The sequence below is a fragment of the Aspergillus clavatus genome, genomic scaffold, assembly GCF_000002715.2.
Source record: "Aspergillus clavatus NRRL 1 1099423829750 genomic scaffold, whole genome shotgun sequence".
In the NCBI taxonomy this organism is placed as follows: Eukaryota; Fungi; Ascomycota; class Eurotiomycetes; order Eurotiales; family Aspergillaceae; genus Aspergillus; species Aspergillus clavatus.
In genome coordinates, this window is record NW_001517110.1 from 520,228 (window position 1) to 541,632 (window position 21,405).

A 21,405-nucleotide genomic window follows, 5' to 3' on the forward strand; every position below is an offset into this window, starting at 1 on the left:
GACTATCTATCTACCGAATGGCTAGGTCTCTGTCGACGATCTACGGAAGACTCCGCACAAGGTTGGGCAAAAAAGGCCGTTGTTGACTGGATCTCTCCAGCCCCAGGATCAGAATATATTCAACAGGATCATCTTGCTCATCTACCGACAAACACGAGTCCGGACGCCTTTGTCCCTTGGGAGGGGAAAAGCGGGGGCTTTTTGGAACAATGTACAGAAAAGTGAAGAAAACATGGACAGTAGGAAAAGAAGAAAACGGGGGATATCCTGATAGAAAGATTGTTGAGGTTGCATCCGAGCGAATCCTTCAGGAGGAGTGGTCTCACTTCTAAGTATAGAAGCTGACCTCTCGTACTGAAACATCAGGCAACCGGACCGAAGGTGTGGTGAAAACGGTAAGGATGAGCTCACAGTTGCTCAGTTGCCCCGTCGGTGCAAGTGGCCATGGCCATGACGCTTGTGGGCATGGTGAGCATGTTCGTCGCGCTTCACGGGGGGTTCTGTTGGGATAGTGACAACGGTCGAGATGGTCCGGGTGGTGGTTGATGTGAAGCTGGAGACAGTCTCCAGGCCTCCAGTCGAGGTGCCAATGATGTTGTTCTGACCGTCGACCCAGACGATGATTTCCTGCTCGACGTAGACGACCGCCTGAGTCACGGCGCCTTCAATATAGGAAGTGGTTGGGGTCGGGGTCCATGTTGGTGTTGGGGTGGAGGTCGTTGTGGGCGGGAGGGTGGTCGATGTCGATGGCTCAGCCGTCGCGGTGGGGTGACTTGCCTGAAGGTTATTGGCGATGGCACTAACACTGAGAGACAGGTCTTGGACCACAGAACTAACCTCCTCGGTGGCTGCACTGAGCGCACTAGAGACCACGGAGGAGACCAAAGCAAGCGGTTTGGCATAAGCGGGGCCCCATTGGACCGCAAGGTCGTTGGGAAGACCCTCGCTGGTCAGGACGAGCTGTTCACCCTTGAGCACCTGGGGAATATCGAACTTGCATGCTCGCTGGTCGTCCTCACTCTGAAGCTTGAAGACAGGGCAGTCCTCCACCTGTCCAGACGAGCTGGTGCATTGCTCGACAGCCTGCTCCAGGACGCCTTCTTCCCAGCCGTGCATGAAGTCGCCGTGGTAGCCATAACCGGTTGGGTCACCATTAGAGATCGCAAAGTAGCCCTCTTTGTCCTTGAAAGCATAGGTGTTCCAGATGGTCTCATAAAAGAGCGAAACAACGCGGGTCTCATAACCCTCAGGGCAGGTGCCGTCCATGACCAGCGAGGGATAGGCCATGTGGGACTTGTGGTCGTCCGCATCGATGTCCTTGCCGTTCCAGCACGAAGGGAACATTAGCTCAAAGCGAACACCGTCGGGGCAGTGCTCATCCAGGTAGGTCTTATTGGGCAGAAAATGACGGCCAAGGGATGGTTCCGGGGTCAGCGCATAGTTAAGACAGTTGAAACCGATGGCCTTCTGCTCAAGAGCCTTTTGGGAGGACTGGTCGCCAGTCCACTCCGACTTGGGAGGATCAGGGACGGGCCAGGGGAAGTCGCGCAGGAGATTGTCGCCCGCAATCATGCGGAAATTGTCAGGGAAGGCGGTCACGTTGTTTCCGTACAGTAGGTAGTAGCTTTGGGGCGCATGGTCAGCAAATTTGGCGCCTGATAGCAGAGCAGAATACGCACACAAGCATGCCTCCGACTTCGTCCACAAGTTCTGCCTCACCATTCTCGTGCATGAAATACAGTGCCGGAGCCCAGTACGCGGACTTGTCCTGCGTGATAGCGCACGAAGTACAGTCCGATGCCTTCAGATCGGCCGCATCGGCTGACATGGAAAAGGCTATCCAACATCGATCAGTACGACTGCCCGGCGTCCCAACTGAAGCTCTTGCACTCACCACCAGACCCATGGACCGTGTGGACGTGCGAAGACGGACGGCCAGGATCCATGAGCGGATCAATTCTGGCCAGACCACTTCGTCCACGACAAGGGAGACGCCAGAAAGCATCAGTCAGACCGGAGAGGGCGAGTAAGCTGGTCACCAGACCGATGTCTAGTCGCAAGGCTCGAGTCATGGTTGCGGAATGCTATCAATCGACTTGGAAGCTGTTGTATGTATTGGATAGGTGGAGGAAGTGTCGTGTGTTAAGGGAGCGAGATGGCCGGCTAAAAGCGTCACCAGGAGCGAATGAGTAAGAGCCAGACACATATAGATCAAACCACAGAAGGAGAGAAAGAAAGGAAACAGGAGGTCCAATGTGGCGGCCGTTGATGATAGTGATACCTCCACGGTAGGGAGCATACATTAGAGCATTCATCCGAGGGATGGATGTAGTAATAAGGGCGATCGATCCGATACAAAACATCAACAATAACAACAACAATGACATAACATGCTCATCCAAGACACAGTATAACTCAGCTCCAGTCAGGAACACGATCCAATGCACAAGGATCCATAGGGGTACTTGGTCCTCATAATTGCCAGGATATAAGTGGTTCCTCTTGCACAGGGGAATGTCCCTTGCATCCAGAGTGGCAGCTACATTCTTCTTGCCACCACAGCCCCACGAGGGATGTTTAGGATCTGAATCCAAGAGAGGGAAGAGGGAAGGAAGGGAAGGGCAATAGGAAGGAAAACCGGATGGGAGCTGAAGCGTTGCATTGGGGAATGACCAGAAGGACCGAGGAAGTCATGTAGAGAGAAAAGAGGTCTGGTACGTACATATACTTCTGCTTGGGGGACAATCGTTGTCGGACTTGCCGATCGATTCTTTCAGGTACTGGTAAGGGCCCAACGATATGGCGAAAGGACGCTGACTGGAATGCAGGACTCCTCAAAAGCCCCAGGCGTAGTAGTAGTGTGTGTAGTGGAATTGCACAAAATCAGATCAACGATCAGAAACGAATGACGCGAAGTTGGGGCGAAGGAGTGAAACTGCAGTTGAATGAAGTGATAGAGACTCGGCACTCGAGTTCAAAGGAGTGGAAACGACGACCACAGCGCCTAGGAAGCGATGAGAACGAGTGAAGGGGGACGACAGCGAGGGTCGCAAGGGGAGGGGGAGAAGAGCGAGCAAAAGAAGAAACAGCAGCAGCAGACAGACGAGGACTTGGTGGAGAGGGAGGGAGGAAATATGGAGTACGGAGCAGCCAACGTTATTTAAAAAGAGCAACTACTAGGGGCAAAAAGGAGAAGAATGAACAACAAAACGAGGACCCATTCTGGTGTCATTTGATTCTAACTTGGAACTACGTCTTGTGATTGGCTCCAACCGGAATACTACACTGCCTTAGCAGATATCTAGGTAGCAGATATCTCCAGACAGACTAAGCTACTAGTTAAGTGATCGTGGCTATCAAATCTTGCATTATCATTTCACACCCTCATACTCTTTTCAAAATGAATTATTTTCCCCTATGCCATTTCATTAGCTATCTAGCAACAAATCAGAAGAAAATAGTCGTGCTTGGCCTCTGAACAGGGCAGTCTTGTGGTGTCTGACCAGGGCGACAATCATGCGCACCTTACCCGCGACTGCACTCCGATAGGTAGAACCCACCTCATACACTGACTTACTTCTGACTACGGAGTAGTATCAGAAATTGCCGAATGAGTTCCAATTTCTCCCAACTCCCCAAATTTCCAGGTTCCAACAAGCCGGGGGCGCTATCGAGCCACGGGAGGGGATCTGGACTCCGCGACCAAACAGAAGAGGGTCCCATCGACTCATACTTCATAGCCTCGTAACAAAGGGGGGAAGAGGGCTGGGGCGGTATTTATGGGATTGGGATACGAGATGGGATTGGGAGCAGAGAAACGAACCTGGATAAGATGAAACAAGTCGATTCGGAGGCATCATGAACAGGATCTTGGACGTTTGGGGGCCTTCAAGGCGCCTCGTGCCGTCGTGCGACACGAAAGAGTGTTCTCAACCCTTGAGGGAACATGTTCACTAATTCAATAAGATTAACAGCTATAGTCCAGTTATCAACTGATAATCCAAAGGGGCACCAAGGGAGGCAGTGCGGCGGCCCCCTGGGTTTGGGATCATGACCGTTCCCAACAGACCTCCACTCTTAGTGTGACTGTTCATTTGATTAATATTGTCAATTTCAGTCATGATTCAGGATTGAAGAACCGAAAAATTCTTTGGTGGGACTCGAATGATGAGAGTTGTTCCATGATTTTACCCCTGAAGATCACCACTGCTATAGTGGTTTTGCTTCGAGAGTCTCTCACCGTCCCTAATTGAGTGACATTTGGGATATGCAAGTCATCAGTCATCGCTCTCAAACTCGGGCCTTCAGGTACCAAAGTCAACGGTTGCCTTCCACAGTCCCAACTCCCACTAGTCAGGAACAAGGATGCATCACGAAGGCGTTTTCTCGCAAGGATTCATTGGGTGGTTCTCGCGTAGCGTTGGTGCTTGGCGTTGGCGGTGTTCTCTTAGCTTGTTTCATCGAAGCGATAGTCTCGCTTTTTGCTCCTTTTCAATTTCCTCTCTTTCTTCAAGGCATTTTGGAAATGAAAAATCAAATCTGAAACACGATGACATCAGTTGATGGACACATAACATTTTCTGGGTGTTACTTTACCAGTTGGCGCCAGCTAGCCACCATCGAGTGTTGTTAAAAGGATAGAGTCGGGCCCAACAAACAATAATATGTCATGCGCAACTCGCAAAACCTCTCCATGGTGTAAATACAAAACGGCCTTTCCTTCTCACATGTACTACGTGTATGTCCAGCTCACCATCCACGTCGTGAACTTCCACTTCTAACCCATTATTCCCCAGAGCAGCAGAGACCCTTCATCTCGTTTCCCAAACAGTATGTCTCAAATGTTGCAGGGATCAGCCCATCATGTTCATGTCTTCATGAACGACCTACCAATCCAACATGTCTCACCTTATCTCGGTTCTGGAGAAGCTTGGGCCAAATAAACTCGATCTTAATCTCCAATCCTCTGGGGAAACCTATCTATTTGCAGTTCCCGCCTCCATCTCGCATCTGAAACGCGGAATGTTATCTCTGTACTACTCTGAAGTGATCAATGCGATATCCAACTAGTGGAGCTCTTGAAATTCGATGCCAACATTACAGGCTCAGTCGACAAGATATCCGACAATCTAGCTACTGACTTGGAGGCAGAATCATCCCATATCCAGGATCGAGATAATGAAGCCCTTGTTTTGAGGAGATGCAATACCTCAACGACGACATGAAATCGGGAAGAATCGAGAAGAGGTACTTAGTCAGTCAAATGACTTGATCTGGGTGCATCATCACCTTAGTAACTTCTTGCTGTCGAAGCTCGACAAAGCTATGCAGCAGCAATCTTACGATTCCACTTGCAATCATGAATGACATCGATACAGGGCAGCGAACAAGTCTATCCCGGCATTAATATTGCAAGGCAACACCTTTTCCATGCCCTTGAATAGGTACTAGGCAGCAATATTGACTGGTCTATTTTGGGTACCCCGTGTTTATCAATGTCAGGGGATCAGCATATCATCCCTGTCTCGCACTCATGCAGCTTGGCAATGTCAGTAGCCTATTGATGCCCATAAATCTTGCGATAAGCATGTAAACACGCTTCGAGTTGCAAATGAGCTGAATCAGCTCAAGCACATGATTGATATTTGACACTTCAATAACATCGAATTACAGCAGATAAATCTGCATTAACCACAAAACGCTTTCGGCTCTCTCTGCTGATACTTATACCACGCACGGTCCATCACCCTTCGGGATCCCGAGGCAAGTATGCTTTCACGATTACGCGTTTGGAGACGCAGGTTGCAACAAAATCCATCCTCACGAGCAATCTCCAGTGTCTTGAATTTTTCTCGAGAAATATCGGTTGAGGAAGAGACTTTGCCTTATCACCCGGCCGAACAGTACTATCCAATCAATTTTGGAGATGTTTATGAATCCCGATATCAAGTCGCGGGTAAGCTTGGTTATGGGCCTTACTCGAATTCAAGGCGTTGAAGGTGTCCACGTCGTTGCTAAAGTTTCCCACTGCAACTGATCGAGAGGTTAAAATCTACGCTCATCTCTCTAGGCTCAATTCTGAGCACCCGGGTCCATCATTGATTCGGGGGCTTTATGACTCGTTTAGTCTACAAGGGCATATCGGGAGACATCAATGTCTTGTGTTGCAGCCTATGCATATGAACTGTCCTTGAGATGATGCGACTCAACCCAAAGCCATTCAATCTTCCTCTTCTCAGAATGACGCTGAGGCGACTCTTGTTGGCCCTTGAATTTCTACATACTGAAGCTGAGATAATCCATGCAGGTGATTCAATGTGCATTTCCTCTGGGTTGAGTTTTCCTTCATTGACCGAGACTAGATCTAAAGACCGACAACATAATGCTCAGCCTCGAAGACGGCACCATGCTAGCTGATTTTGCAAAAGCAGAAGCAGAGCGTCCTAGCCCTCGGAAAATTATTGATGAAGCACGCACCATATATAAGAGTCGGCGATTCCTAAAACCTGCCAGAGGGCAAAGTTACAGACTGCCAGTCCTGTGTGACTTTGGCGAGGCACGAATTGGGAAGACGCCGGAATTGGGCCCGTTAGTTCAACCGCATAACTATAGGGCGCCAGGGGTTATTTTTTGGAAATGCCATGGGGAAGTGCTATTGACATATGGAATCTAGCATGTCTGGCGAGTGCAACGCTTCTCTCAATTCCCCATCATTGTGCTTTGCTTACCCTGGTAGATCTGGGATCTGTTCGAAGGAGAGCACCTCTTTAGGAACATATTTGACGCCCAAGGTGGTCATGGTGGCATTGATTGGATCCCCACCGAGTCAATATATTGGACGCAGTGAGACGACGGAGCAATGCTTTGACACCAGTGGTAGGCACCCTCCTTGGGTTCTAATGATTCCGTTATGCGAAAGGACATGCAGGTGCCTGGATTGCCTTTAAGAATGCAAGCATACCGCCTGTCTCATTGGGGAGCTTAGAGACGCGACTGGCTGGAGAAGAACAAAAGATGTTTATGCAGTTTATGCGGTCCATGCTGCAATGGCTGCCAAAGGGGCGCAGGACGGCAAGGCAATTGCTTGATGATCCATGGCTGAATTAGTGCGTGCTTCAGCAAGACTGTTGCTGGTTTCATCGTTCCCAATGGCCAGGTCTCAAGTTATTAGTAAGTTTCGTAATCCTCTTTTCAAGAGTCGTAAGGAAATCATGGTCTATAATTATTTGCCATAGTCTACATAAATCATGGTGTAGCCATCTGATAAATGCCTAGGTGGATTGTTTCCACTCCATACTCTGATTATGATCCACGCTGAGCTGTGAAGCTCGGAGAACAACTCCAAACTTGTGCAACAGAACATCTGTGATATATCTCCCATTGTTGATATTGCTTATGAAGTTATATATATTTATATTTATAACACTGATACTGCCTTAAGGAAGGTAATAAGGCCGTAAGCAGCTTTTCAAAACTGTCCAAGATGACTGCAGAATCCCTGGAAGGCCAGACAGCCATGTCAGTGGCCAACTGGTTAAACCACCAATACCCCATCATCACATCACATTACATTAAGATAGGTAGAAAATAATTACCACAGCCTTGCAGATCCAGCTAGAGAGAACCTTATCGTCTTCTGATCTACCAAATGACTATCGCGATCCGCGACTTGCCCGTGGAATGTCAGCCTGTTGCCGTAAAATCATCCTGGCCAACCAGTGGGGCGCATCACCAGCAGAATTTGCGGCCGAAACATCGATTGCTTTGCGCTGTACGTAATGAGGGAATTTGTTGGTTGGAGTAAGTAGTACTCCATAGTGAGGATGAGTAAAATCTCAAATAACTCCAACTTCTTCCCAGATGAGGTGGGACTCACTGAACAGAGAGTGTCATGAATTCACGATGGGGATGGCAGTTTTTTTTTTTCCCTTTTCTTTTCTACACTCCATAGATATAAGCTTATGACCTGATAAGCTCTTGGTGCCTGGAATTTCAGATATAGTCTCGGTGACCCCAATCGCTGTTTTCTGGACTGGTTATTTGTGGATATTCTACGAAATTGTCGAATATTCTGATTAGGAGGGATCTCGGGCATATTTACTGGAGAGTATCTAATCCAAGGAGGGTTTCTCGGTCCTCTTCGACGCATCTTGAGGGATTTCTTTTTATTTTCTTTTTTTTTTAATTGCCGGCGCCATGGCGGGTTCCGACACAGTCATCCCCGAGCTGTTGGAGCAGCAGCCGGAGGACACGACCCCCGAATCCCGGGTTCTGATCATCATGACCGGCGGCACGATCTGTATGAAGCAGTCGTCGTCGGGGTTTGTACCCGCCCGGGGCTTCCAGGAGCAATGTCTGGCGCGCGTACCTACCTTCAACGATGGTTCGACCTCCACGGTGATGGACGTGGTGGTCAACGCGGCGGCGGAGGTCAAGGCCCACGACAGCCTGCGCACGCCGCAGACGGCCTACGGGCGGCGGGTGCGGTACACGGTCTTCGAGTTCGAGGAGCTCCTGGACAGCAGCTCCATCGACGCGAAGGGCTGGACGGAGATCGCGCGCACGATCGAGCGCAACTACACGCTGTTCGACGCGTTCGTCGTGCTGCACGGCACCGACAGCCTGGCGTATACGTGCTCGGCGCTGAGCTTCATGCTGCAGAATCTGGGCAAGACGGTCGTGCTGACGGGCGCGCAGGCGCCCATGCTCGAGCTCCAGAACGACGCCACGGATAACCTGCTGGGGTCGCTGGTTGTGGCTGGCCACTTTATGATCCCCGAGGTGTGTCTGTATTTCAACAACAAGCTGTTCCGCGGGAACCGGTCGACCAAGGTCGCTGCGAGTGACTTTGCGGCGTTCGATTCGCCCAACTGTGCGCCGCTGGCGGTCACGACATCGATGCGCACCAGTGTCAATTGGGAGCTGGTCAACCGGCCCAGAAGCCTCAAGCATTTTAGCATCCAGACCAATCTGGACACGGCGTGCGTGGCATGTCTGCGCATCTTCCCTGGGATTAAGCCGGAGATGGTGGACGCCGTGCTGCGGCTGGAGGGGCTTCGCGGGCTAGTGCTGGAGACCTTTGGCGCTGGAAACGCGCCGCATGGTCAGGACAATGCCATGACCAACGTGCTTGCCGATGCCATCAAGAGGGGGATCGTGATCGTCAATGTCACCCAATGTAAGTGTTCTCTATACCAGTCACCCTCGCGTTGTTCCCCGCGATGATTCAATGCATTCTGATCCACCACAGGCTTGACTGGCAGTGTGAGCCCCGTATACGCGCCGGGGATGAGCCTGTCCCGGGCGGGCGTGATTGCAGGCCTGGACATGACCACCGAAGCCGCTCTGACGAAGCTGGCCTACCTGCTCGGCTTTCCTGACGCCACATCCGAGTCCGTGACCAAGGCCATGTCGGTGTCGATTCGCGGGGAGCTGACCGAGGTGTCGCAGCCTCTCTTCCGGCACCCGGACGGTGCACTCCCGGAGCGCGTGCAAACGCTCACGATGCTGGGATACGCGATCGCGCAGGGCGACTTTGAACGGGTGCAGGAGATCTTCAAGATCGAGCACCACTGGATCCTGAACGACGCGGATTACTCGGGAAACACTCCGATCGTAAGTTCCCACCGAGGGTCTATGATCCAACGACCGCCAAAAAAAAAAAAAAAAAAAAAAAAGAGCTAACATCTCCAATGCAGCACCTCGCCGCCAACTCGCCATCGATTGAGATCCTCCGCTTCCTCCTGCTGCAGGGAGGATCGGTGCATATCCGCAACCGCACCGGGCGCACACCGTTATTCCTGGCAGCCAACGCCGGGCTGTCGGAGCATGTCCTGCTGCTGCGCAGGTCAGGTGCGCATCTCCATGCGGAGGAGCTACCCGCCGCGGAGCTGCTGGCGCGCCGCAGACCGGGAGTCTGGGGGCTAGCTGGGATTGGGCCGAGGGAGATCATACAGCGGGAGATGGAAGAGGAGGAACATGAGGAGGCGATCAGCCGGGTGATGGCTGGGTCTGCCCCTTGATCTGGTGTACCTGGAGCCGAGGTGTTTCTTTTCTTTTTTTTTTTTTTTTTTTTTGTCTACGGAGGCAACCGATGAGGTCACTTGACATGTTTGGTATGGGATTTATTTGATCCCAGTGGTTGTCACTTTTGTCAACGTGACTGAGTTGAGGGTTTCTCCTAGTCCTAAGTCCCTGTCTATCCACCAGGGCCAGACCGGTTACTTTAATTAGCCCACACTATCAAACAGCCTCCGTATCTATTTAGTACTAGACACTTGGCTTGAGCAGAAAAATCCTTCGAAGAATTGACTCTTCAGTCTTGAAATAATGATAGTTGGTATCTAACTGCTGAGGTGACTCCTACCTTATACTGAACCAGTTAACCTGCGGAGTATCTCGTCTTCTTAGATACTCCAAATATACCTCCTTGTATGGCTGACCGACCCCAACCTCTTATAAACGCAGTGACTAACTCCCGCGGAGATGCCCAACCCATCACCATCACCATCTTCTTGCCTTCCAGTTGTAGTCTATCAAGACGCATGAATACGCAAGCAGATGGATAGACTTAGCAGTTAGATAGCAGTCAACAGTCTACAGTCAACACTTGGTATCTGTCATTCTGTCTAAGTTGTCTAGTCTACATCGTCGACGAACTAGTAGTGAAGTAAGGATAGCTCGATATTATTGTCCGGGGAGAGACCCCGCATTCGGAGGAATTGATCCTCTCTCTCTCTAATCTCTATCTCTGCTGGTCCTCAGTCCTCAGCCCTCAGTCCTCAGCCCTCCAACATTCTAGTCTGACTAGTAGTAGTATTAGTAGTAGTAGTAGTAGTAGATGGCCACACACTGTAAGTCTGCAAGTCGTTAGTCCTCAGGAACCGGTGTACTGAAGCATGTCATGCGGACGATTTTGGGTTTTTCTAGACTGTTTTTTTTTTGGTGGACGTATCTTAGTTCTGCCTCGGGTCAACGGTGATTCGGATTGTTGTTTGTCAGTGTGTTTGACAAGTCGATCGATCGCATCTGTTTTGTCGCGATTCTGACGAGGGCTGTTGCAGGGGATTGTGATCATTCGGCTTTTGGATGATGCTTAAAGCAGAAGGTAGAGAGAGAGAGAGAGAAGTTGGCAGAGCTCGGAAAGGCGGGATTGATGGATGCTGTTGGGTTGGCCAATCTATGATAGATAATCTACTGCATGACTCTTATGATATGACGATTGCTGTCGATTTGCTGTTCTCCTCGTGGCAAACTCCGGGCTCTAGAGTGGTGTGCAGTTTGCATTGTGCAGCTAGGATATATAGCCTAGGATGATGTTTGGGATCGGTGTACGGTTGTAGCGTTGGCAGTTAAGTAGTAGTACGGAGTAGATATCTAGGATATGAGGACCAACAGCCATTAGACATAGACACAGACACAGTCACTCTTAATTGCTCTTACTACTCATACGGAGTAATAATAATAACGATCATCTCCAGGATCCATCATGGGTAGTTTCTGACATCTGCCCAGTTTTCTCTCTTACGTAAAGGAAAAAAAAGAAAGGGATGCCGCTCCAACTTGAATCTGTCTTTGAAAATTTTCAGCAGTGAAGATTCTGGTGATTTCTTTGTGGATTTAACCTAGGATATCACTCGTTAGTACTTCATAGATTGGACAGGCGTTTTCGTGCATGATCCCCGATTCCCGTCGCCTTTCATGTTGCCCACCTGCTGCGTTGTCGCGGTGTCATTCCTCCCCCCCCCCCCATCGTGATCCATCACCGGCGGCTGCTAGACTACTAGTCTAGTAGTCTACTGGGTCCAAAGTACAGATCCAGACTCCAGAATGATGGATGAATCGGACCATGTGGATTTTTTTGCTGGATTGATAGGAGGAGTCTGTCCAGGAGGACTGAGGATGGCCAGAAGTACGGTTAGTTAGCCTGTGAGTCCATTCATTATCCGTAGGACAGAGCAGTCGCAGTTGAGTTGTCAGAGTAGTAACTAGTAAGTAGTACTCCGTATGAAATGGCAATCCTTATTAATATTACTCGATCACTTGACTGGATCAGAGCATCAATTTATTTTATGACGATGATTATCATCAAGTACTGTGTAGTAGTCTTAATACTACAAGAGAAGCAAGAAGATTCGCTTATTGGCATTTGGCAACCCCAGACGATCTCAATCCAGACCAGTTGGCGACTAGTTTCTTTAGCCGTCTTTTTGACTTTGATATTGCATTCCCATTAGTCACGACAAGCATCTTTTATTTTTATTTATTTATTTTTTTTTTTCGGAAAAATTTGGTCATTAAGGTATTGGGTGGTGCAAAGTCAGGTGAGTAGTAGTAGTACCTTGGAGGTGTCTATCGGTTATCTAGATAGATATCCAGATACCTTGAGAGTCGGAAAAGAGTCAGGGAACATTGCACAATCAGTCCAGTTAATTGCGGCATTCAATCAGGGAGAGTCATTAATTCTAATTGTCATTGTAGTCCCTATTGACTGAAGCCTTTACTCTTTACTCTGTACTGATAGACTACTACTAACTACTCTACTCCTACTACTACTCCTACTAGATAGTTACTACTGTTCCCCTCCACCGAAATTACCCCACTGTGCCTTTTTTTTTTTTTTTATTTCCCTCACACCTGATATTATTATTATAATTCTGTCCGAGTATCACAGAGACTCACAGGTCCATTTGAGCAGCTCCTTCAAGCTTGGAAAGGGACCCGTCATTCTATTCTACTATTCTGGATCTGCTTATTATTACTACCTAACTACCTACTACTATCTGACCTCCTGACCTTGTTCCATGTCGTTCGCGTCTAGATCCCGACTACTACTCCTACTACTATTATCGTCATTAAAATAGTAGTAGTGCGTATCGATTATTATTATTATTATTATTATTATTATCATCCTTACCACTGTTCTATCCCCATCCATTTCGTTATATACGACGCGTTGGTCCCTTCTAAACCACTACAATTTACTCACTCTCCCCGTTCGACTTCCTTCCATCCTCCCGACTATCTATACCATCCTCACCGTCTGCTCCATCGGGTCTGATTTCCTGCGCCTGGTCCCTTGACCTCTTGCTTGATTGCTTCCCCTTTCCTCCGTCTACCCCGCAATCTATCTTCTTGACCCCTCCATCTTCCTGCCGACATCCGATCCCGGGGAGGTGCTAAAAAAAAACGGGGGAAAAAAAAAGAAACGGAAAAACACGCCTACAAACTTGCCCTCTCAACTTCTGCCTGCCTTACCTTCCATCGAAAAGAGAGAACCGACACTCCGAATGACACAGCAAAAGAAAACCATTGCCGTCGTTAACGCGACAGGCCGTCAGGCTGCCTCTCTCATCCGCGTCGCTTCCGCCGTCGGTCACAATGTACGAGCTCAGATCCATTCCCTCAAGGGGATTATAGCGGAGGAACTGCAGGGACTTCCCAACGTTACGCTCTTCCAAGGACCTCTGCAGGACAATCCCTCGTTAATGGATAACCTGTTCCGAGGAGCAAACCTGGCGTTCATCAACACAACATCACAATCCGGGGATGAGGTCGCCATTGGCAAGGCGCTGGCCGACGCCGCGAAGCGAGCAGGCACCATCCAGCATTACATCTACAGCAGCATGCCCGATCACTCCGTTCACGGTCCGTGGCCGCCTGTGCCACTGTGGGCGCCCAAGTTCACTGTCGAGAACTACGTGCGACAACTGGGAATACCGGCGACTTTTGTCTATGCGGGCATCTACAACAACAACTTCACCAGTCTCCCCTATCCGCTCTTCCAGATGGAACTCATGCCGGACGGCAGCTTTGAATGGCATGCGCCGTTTGATCCCGACACCCCATTACCGTGGCTGGACGCCGAACACGACGTTGGGCCGGCGCTGCTGCAAATCTTCATGGATGGGCCTAAGAAATGGCACGGTCATCGGTAGGTTACACGTGCCTTGTGTCTTGTCATGTCCTGTTTTTGAAATGAGTGGTGTTGGCTGACCAGTAGATTTTTTTTTTGGCGTCGCACAGGATTGCTCTGACATTCGAGACTCTCTCCCCCAACCAGGTGTGCGCCGCCTTCTCGCGCGCGTTAAATCGACCATGCCACTATGTGCACGTGCCCCGAGTGGAAGTCAAGGTCAACATTCCTACCGGATACCGGGAACAACTCGAGGCCATCGAGATGGTCTTTGGGCAGTGCAACGCGCCTTACTTCCCTCAACCCGAATTTTCCCGTCCGGCAGCCGGTTCGCCCAAGGGGTTGGGCCCTGCCAATGGCAAGGGTGCTGGGGCGGGAATGATGCAGGGTCCCGGAGGAGTCGTCTCATTACGAGTCACCGACGAGGCGCGACAGCTGTGGGAGGGCTGGAGGGACATGGAGGAATATGCGCGGGAAGTGTTTCCAGTTGAAGAGGAAGCCAACGGTCTCGATTGGATGCTGTAAGACGGAGATGGCATTTTCTCACATATCCGTTCTATCCGTCAGTTGACGCAGGGGGAAAAATCATTTTTTGATTTGATATTTTACTCCATCACCGGGGAATGAGACTTTTGGGGAATCCGCTGGTGTGACGCGCTGTCACCTCCAGCTGATAACAATAAAACTACAAACACAATTACCCCAACGCCTGTTGAAGTCTGATCGTCAACCAAGCCCGATTGGCTCGATACGGAGGTTACATGCGCTATGCGCCACACCATCGATGCCGTGATACGCCCTTATCTTTCTCTCTACCCGTCGATTCATTTTGTTCCATCATTCTCATTCTCATCCTCACCTTGTTTCCCTCCCCCCGCTTCTTCAAACACTTGATTTGCATTGCTGGCGAATGGGTTCCTATCTACCTATACCTACATCCTACTGCTCTTCGGAGAGATTAACCCATAATGCGAAGGAATAATGCAGGGGTGCAGCTGATCCAGTCCATCTGACTCTCAACCTCTCTTCTACGTTGGGACAAAGTCAACCTGGGTTTGGCTTGTTGCTGTATACTCTGGAGGGGGAAAAAAAACGGATGTCACGAAAGCATTTTACCTCTTTTACTTTTCTGCTATTCTTTCTACCCTTAATGCTGCCCTGCAGCGCTATGATTGACCCACGACAGGTTTTCTTTGTTGCTCTTGCGAGTGTGGCCACTCTTGAGCTGCCACCAAAAGTTTTTACGTCTTCTTCTTCTCGTGCTTGCTCTTTTCTTCTCGATCTTGATCTTGATCGCTTCTGACTATCTTCACCTCACCGAAGTCACCTGTCTACCTACTATATTCCCCTCTGGAGTTTTTTTGTTTGGAAAAATTTTTTTTTCTATTTTTTTTTTCTTTTCTTATTTTTAAAAAAAATGTTATATTGGCGGCTGTCATCATACGTCGAGATTTTTACTGTCTGTCCTACGTGTGTTTCCGATCTTACAATATCAAGTGCCGCTACGAATACTTCAGCCTCTACTCTTGAATCCTGATCTAAATCCAGTAGAACAAAGGACAAAGGGGGAGTATCTCATCCATCCTCTCCCCGCATCAATATCAAGGTACTGCCCTCCCCCCAGACCTCCATTAACCACCATCCCCTCTCCACATTTAGATAAGAATATTAGCTCCCCAGTCCCAGCAATCAGCACACCCGTAAGTAGTAACCTAGGTAGCTAATTAGTACTTAGTCTGGGTCTTCCTCGACCCCGTACCTAGTAAAAGCTAGCATCTAGCATCTAGCATCTAGCATCGAGGTACCCTCCCACTAGAGAGACCTAGACCCCATCCGACGGTTCAGCACTTCCTAGTTCCGTCGCACTCAATTTGCTTTTGCTTTTTTTTTTTTCCCAGGCGCAGATCATTTTTTTCCGCATGTGGCGTTTGGGCGTACATCATGGGTATAGGTTAGGTTTGGCTTATAAAAAAGAAAAAAAAAAAAGAAATAAAAAAACCGTTCATGGCTTTTCGCCGTTGATGTTGCTCAGTAATCTGTACTGCGTATAGATGTGGTGAGCAGGTGGGATTTGAGAGAACAAGGGGTAGTGTATACATATGTATAAGTAGCTGGGGAGGTGATTTTCTGAACTTAAGGTACGGAGGAGAGGAGAGGAGATGGATAGACTGGAAGACAGTACGGAGTACAAGGTGCTGTGAAGCTGAGAGGTTGGGTACCTTGGTCCTCCGATTGGCTGGCATCTTAGTCAGGAACATAGTCCAACGTACTCCGTCCTACCTACCTACTACACAGTACTAGTCTACTAGGTACTAGGTACTAGGTACTAGGTAGGCTACCACTACAAAGACAACGGTGACATCACCTGACCCTAAAGCGGCCACCTGCTCGAGTGGTAGGTAATTGCCGCTCTGCTGTGACCTGCCGATTATTATTATGCTCGGAGTTTAGCTGACTACGGAGTAGCTATCTACCTAAGTTTCGAAATTTTTTTATTCCCTTTTTCTCTCTCACTCTCTCTCCCTTTTCCTTTCATCATCTCCTTTCCATCACATCACTTCTTGGATCATCTTCACTCGTTGGATTCAGGTCAATTGATTTCGCTATATCAAATACCCCCCTCTACCCACCTGGAAAAAGAAAGGTTTGCATAACAGGATCCACTCCGCACTTTTCTAGCTACTTGCTTATCGCTTGATTAGGTAGCCTTATCGGTCGCGACATCATGAGTGCTGAAGACGGTCAGAAGTCGCTCCTTGAGCGCATCGAGATGCCCGAGATCCCCGACGATGTGGCGCGGGAGTTCTCGCTCCTCGAACAGAGATTCATTCGCGCCGAGACTGATCGCTGTAAAGTTTATCCTGCACCCTGCATCCAATTTTTTTTTTTTTTTTTTGGGTGATTTATGACAACATGGCATCGAGCTCAAACTAACTTGTCAGTGCGCCGCTCCACCGTCGAGAACCGTCCTCTGTGGGAACAGCGCAGCAAGATCATCTCCAAGGTCCAGGATGACTTCTGGGTCCGTGTCCTCTCCAATGCGCCCGCCGAGATCGATGAATACATCCAGCATGCCGACGCTGCTGTTCTGGGTTCCGCCCTGAAGGATCTGACTGTCGAGAGATTCGAGGTCGACGAGAAGGGCCAGGGCGAGCCCCGCAGTCTGCGCTTCACCTTCGTGTTTCGCACCGGCGACGAGAACCCCTTCTTTGAGAACGAGAAGGTCGTCAAGGATTTCTACTGGCGCAAGAAGATTACCAAGACCCCCAAGGGCAAGCGGAGGACCTGGGAGGGCCTTGTCTCCGAGCCTGTTCGTATCAATTGGAAGGAGGGCATGGATCTGACCAAGGGTTTGCTCGATGCTGCTTGCGATCTGGCCGAGGCCGAGAAGAAGCAGGCCGGTGACCGCAAGAAGCTTCCCGAGTTCGAGAAGATCGCCAAGAAGATGGAGGAGCTCGAGTCCGCCGCCATGGAAGACAACGAGGAGGACGAGGAGGATTTCCCCACTCCTGCTGGAACCAGCTTCTTTGGATTTTTCGGTTATCGCGGTAACGTTGTTTCCGCCGAAGAGTCCAAGGAGGCGAACAAGGAGGATGATGAGCGGTTCGAAAAGGCTCTTCAAGGAGAGAAGTTCGATGACGACGACGAGGAGGAGGAGGATGAGGATGATGACGAAGACTCCTTCGATGAGATCGAGATCTTCCCCGATGGCGAGGACGTGGCAATCGCTCTTGCCGAGGACCTCTGGCCCAATGCTCACAAGTATTATGGTAAGTGCATCGAACCAATGCGATGAAACAAAGTAACCGTGGCTGACTGGACCCAGGACAATCCTTCGAGGTCGGCGAAGACTACTCGGATTTTGATGAGGACGAACTCGAAGACGAGGAAGATGACGAGGAGGAGGAAAGCAACTCTCATCCCCGTAAGAAGGCCCGGGTTTAGATCTCTCCTCAGTCTGGCCCCGCCAGTCAAACTCCCATTTCGTTACTTGCGCGACCATGACTTTCGGATTCGACATTATTTCACAATGCAATCACCAAAATTAGGAGTAGGATCAGCACGAAGATGAGAGCGGCGATGCAAAACGAAGACATTGTATCTATGTACCAAAATAATCAGCCATCAGTTCTTCCTTTCGTTCACAGTGTCCTCTTCAATGTAAACGATGCGAGATAACCCCAAACAAATAGCGCAGTAACTTACCTTCATTCTTCCGAATAATATGCTTCACCCTCGACATCCCATTACTCAACTTGCCCCCAACCCGATCGGCCAGCGTATCCACCTCATCAATCATGACAGCCTGCTCCTCCAGCTCCCGCCCCATATCATCCGCCTGCTGCCGCAGATTGCCCACAGTCCGAAACACGCCATCCAACTGCTCGTCCTGCTCATGCATCAGCTCCTCCTGCCGCTGCTGCTCCAGCGAAGCATAGTAATCATCGCCCCCGTCCTCCGCCGACGGCGAAAGCACACCATCAAAATCAGCCGGATTAGGCAGCCCCGCCGCGCCCTTCCCGCCGCCCGTCTCCGCCGTCGTCACGACCCGCTGCAGCTCCTCTCTCATCTTCTCGATCTCATCCCCGACTTCCTCCACGAGCTTGCGCCGCCGCGCCACTTCCTCGATCTCCAGCCCATACCGGTAGGGGTCTTGCTCAACGGCGCGTACGCTCTCGACCAGATCGTCGAGGTCCGCGGTTAGGTCGGTGAGCGTGGCTTCGAGCTCGGCGCGCGCTTGTTGGAGTTCCGGGTTTGTGGGGGATTTGGCGGTCGATCTGATGCGTAGGTAGGAGGAGAAGAGGGGCCTGCTGGTCTGAAGGGTCGAGAGGACGTCGCTGGGGGTGGGAGAGTGTGTTAGACTGACTCCTAGCTTAGGTATAGGGGGTTTGGGGAAGCTAGCTTACGCTTGGACTTGGAGGAAGGGGTCTGCGTTTTCCATTTTGGTTGGGGGTTTCGGATAAGGCTACGTGTGCATCGGGAGATGATTCGATAGAGCTAGGAAGAATGGATGGATTGATTAAGTTGGTTGATGGCATGCATGGCTGCACTGCGGTGTCAAGATAGCCCGACAGTCAGCTCGGCGGTGATGTTGGCGGTAAGCCGGAAGATTACGAATTGGCACGTGATACCGTCTGCTTTATGGAGTTATCTACTCCGTACAGCAAAAGGGTACGCTTACTCCATGCTTGATCGACCGAAAGCTAGATATCATTGCTAGTCAAAATGTATCGTAACAGCAAAATGTAGACTCTTGCTGAGGCCCAATATGTCTCTGACACCACATCTCCTTCAGATATCTTTGCGCAGCTCGGTTGAATTCTCTCCCTCGAGCATCAATCACTGCAGGCCTCACGCTCCAGCTCCTGACTCGGCGTTTGCAGTCGCAATCTCGGCATCCTAAGCCGGGGTCGTCCTTCCATTCCTTCCAATAGTTATCCAGCGGATCTGAGAATATGCACTCCCTGGTATCGTCACCTGTGCTTTTATCATCAAACCGACAACATTCGTCCTGAGGACTCAAGAAAAGCTTCGCCAATGTTCGAGGCGTTTGCCGAAGGAGGAACCACGAAATCACGCTATATTCGTTGTTGGCATCTCGATGCCAGTCCTTTGGCCCATGCCTCAGGAGCATGCGCTCCAGCAGCTCCCTCAAAATTCTGAGGGCAGCGTGGAAATCTGTTTCTGTCTGTGCATCGATGAAGCCCCGAAACTCGATTCGTTTTCTGCCGATGTCCGCTTCCATCTGTCCCCATTCTAAGACAGAGTAAATGTGACTGATGTGCTCATCGAAGGTCATGAACTGTCGCTTATGTTGCAGGACGTCATCATACTTGTCCAGTGTCTTGGCGAGTACTAAAAGCCGCTCGGAGTCGGTGGAGGCCATGAACTCTCTCTCTTCCTCCTGTCGTCTTTCGATGATGTGTGAAATGTCCGCAAAATGAAAGAGCACATAGAGCCCTCGCTCCAGTCTTTTCGCCAGCCTCAATTCAACGCTGTAGTCCAGTCCTGCGTAGCCATAATCAGAAAAAGGTCCCCATACTGAGGGGATAATACGGCATGCGATTTGACTCGCTGTTTGCTGACGGCGAATGAACTTCGGGAGTGTGTGGACCGTCAGAGGGATTTGACTACCCGTCTCCGGGTCTAGGGTAAGCACGGAGGAGAAGGTGTCCACGTTGTGCGAGCGCATAAACCAGCGGCAAATATGCGGTTCTAGTACTTTGATTGTCTCGTATGTAGACTTGTTCACCAGACAGAGGTTTAACGCCGTAGCCATGTCACTGCTTGTGACGATCTGATATAATACATCGGCGACATGGCCAAATGGCGTTCCTTTCCTGTCCATTATCGCGTGTCGGGTTTGCTGTTAGAGAAGGATTAGCCCATTGCTTTCATGTTTTCATACGCCTAGCAAGACAGGCCACCAGGGCGTTAGCCTTGACCTGGCGAGGAGGCTCACCAATGAATTGAATATCGTTGTGATTGTGTCTGGAGAAATGTACCATGGTTGTTCAAGCTGAAGGAATACTTGATGGTGTAGCCAAGCTTGCTTCACAGCTCCCCTTGCAGTAAAGGGAGGGAAAAGACGCTGGGACGGTATAGTTCAGGTACTTATAACCAGTATGACGCGTTGGCCATCTCTTGGCTGCAGTGTTTAGGAGAGAATGGATCGAACACTGATCGCGTAGGAGTAGTCAGGCGATCATGGACCTGACTTGTCAACTTTCGATGGGTGGTAAACCTGTCGGGCTTTCGAGGAGATCGGCTTCCAATCCAAGAGTCACATTTCGAACACGTTTCATCACATCAGAACCTCTCAAGTATGAGACGAACACTTGTTCGGCAGCATGCCAGCTAGCACCGTCATCTCTCCTTCCTATATGCCTTTTGACACTGGGCACACCAAACGGGTGTAGACGGAGCATTGGACCGAAAGACTAAACGGAGATTCGAGCCTTGCCAGCATCATCAGGGTTGGAACTCAAAGCAAGATCAGCAGCCCGACGAGATGACAACACTACTATTGCCTTCTAGAAGCCAATAGTCGGTTGGTTAGTTGTCACTTGTCAGTGTGGCTTGTGGGGAATATGGCCCATTATTCACGCTGCATTCCCAGGGGAAGCGATGAGTAGGATCTTCCGTCCTCCAATGATCTATTGTGGTTAGTATGCATCGATTCCCAAGACGGGGTCTATCAACTTGGTGGCTGAAGAGTAATAGAGGACAAACTTTCAGTCCTTGTATCTATCGTGTCCTTGTTGGTTTGGACGTTGATGTCATTGATGCTACTGACAGAGCAGTAGACTCCCCGCCATGTCCAAGTGCCTCGCTGCCTCGCTGCCTTGGTGCCTTGGTGCCTGGCGACCCCCAGAAATGTCCCGAGAGTCTAAACCTGATTGGTATCTTCCCCTCAAACCCAAAATTTTTGTAAAATTCCAGTCAAAATGTATGCTTGCTGACGGTAACTTGCTTGATATTCAAGCCAG

The 21,405-nt window shown here is 49.9% G+C and overlaps 6 protein-coding genes across 6 annotated transcripts, besides 14 other annotated features; 3 read left to right on the plus strand and 3 right to left on the minus strand.

Moving 5' to 3' along the window:
* Positions 1–417: 417 nt before the first annotated feature.
* On the minus strand, positions 418–2,072 carry ACLA_002210 (DUF1996 domain-containing protein; the record flags this gene model as incomplete). Its single annotated transcript, XM_001276235.1, has 3 exons — positions 418–1,624; positions 1,680–1,836; positions 1,895–2,072. 3 exons carry the CDS (start codon positions 2,070–2,072, stop codon positions 418–420), a joined length of 1,542 nt encoding a protein of 513 aa, XP_001276236.1.
* Positions 2,073–8,196: 6,124 nt separating this feature from the next.
* On the plus strand, positions 8,197–10,022 carry ACLA_002220 (putative lysophospholipase; the record flags this gene model as incomplete). The annotated part of the gene is made up of 3 exons (XM_001276236.1): positions 8,197–9,178; positions 9,251–9,615; positions 9,699–10,022. 3 exons carry the CDS (start codon positions 8,197–8,199, stop codon positions 10,020–10,022), a joined length of 1,671 nt encoding a protein of 556 aa, XP_001276237.1.
* Positions 9,654–9,677: a microsatellite.
* A 24-nt stretch (positions 10,023–10,046) lies between the features above and the next one.
* Positions 10,047–10,076: a microsatellite.
* A 682-nt stretch (positions 10,077–10,758) lies between these two features.
* Positions 10,759–10,789: a microsatellite.
* Positions 10,790–10,807: 18 nt separating this feature from the next.
* Positions 10,808–10,839: a microsatellite.
* Positions 10,808–10,840: a microsatellite.
* Positions 10,841–12,523: 1,683 nt separating this feature from the next.
* Positions 12,524–12,563: a microsatellite.
* A 315-nt stretch (positions 12,564–12,878) lies between these two features.
* Positions 12,879–12,906: a microsatellite.
* Positions 12,879–12,910: a microsatellite.
* A 379-nt stretch (positions 12,911–13,289) lies between these two features.
* Positions 13,290–14,440, plus strand: ACLA_002230 (NmrA family NAD(P)-binding protein; the record flags this gene model as incomplete). Its single annotated transcript, XM_001276237.1, has 2 exons — positions 13,290–13,933; positions 14,026–14,440. 2 exons carry the CDS (start codon positions 13,290–13,292, stop codon positions 14,438–14,440), a joined length of 1,059 nt encoding a protein of 352 aa, XP_001276238.1.
* Positions 14,441–15,289: 849 nt separating this feature from the next.
* Positions 15,290–15,325: a microsatellite.
* A 359-nt stretch (positions 15,326–15,684) lies between these two features.
* Positions 15,685–15,712: a microsatellite.
* Positions 15,713–15,882: 170 nt separating this feature from the next.
* Positions 15,883–15,913: a microsatellite.
* A 305-nt stretch (positions 15,914–16,218) lies between these two features.
* Positions 16,219–16,247: a microsatellite.
* A 164-nt stretch (positions 16,248–16,411) lies between these two features.
* Positions 16,412–16,449: a repeat region.
* A 191-nt stretch (positions 16,450–16,640) lies between these two features.
* ACLA_002240 (histone chaperone napB) lies at positions 16,641–17,860 on the plus strand (the record flags this gene model as incomplete). Its single annotated transcript, XM_001276238.1, has 3 exons — positions 16,641–16,764; positions 16,858–17,685; positions 17,742–17,860. 3 exons carry the CDS (start codon positions 16,641–16,643, stop codon positions 17,858–17,860), a joined length of 1,071 nt encoding a protein of 356 aa, XP_001276239.1.
* Positions 17,549–17,594: a microsatellite.
* An 80-nt stretch (positions 17,861–17,940) lies between the features above and the next one.
* ACLA_002250 (SNARE domain protein) lies at positions 17,941–18,857 on the minus strand (the record flags this gene model as incomplete). Its single annotated transcript, XM_001276239.1, has 3 exons — positions 17,941–18,017; positions 18,122–18,753; positions 18,823–18,857. The coding sequence occupies 3 exons, from the start codon at positions 18,855–18,857 to the stop codon at positions 17,941–17,943; spliced, it is 744 nt and encodes a 247-aa protein (XP_001276240.1).
* Positions 18,858–19,136: 279 nt separating this feature from the next.
* ACLA_002260 (uncharacterized protein) lies at positions 19,137–20,264 on the minus strand (the record flags this gene model as incomplete). The annotated part of the gene is made up of 1 exon (XM_001276240.1): positions 19,137–20,264. One exon carries the CDS (start codon positions 20,262–20,264, stop codon positions 19,137–19,139), a length of 1,128 nt encoding a protein of 375 aa, XP_001276241.1.
* Between the last annotated feature and the right edge of the window lie 1,141 nt (positions 20,265–21,405).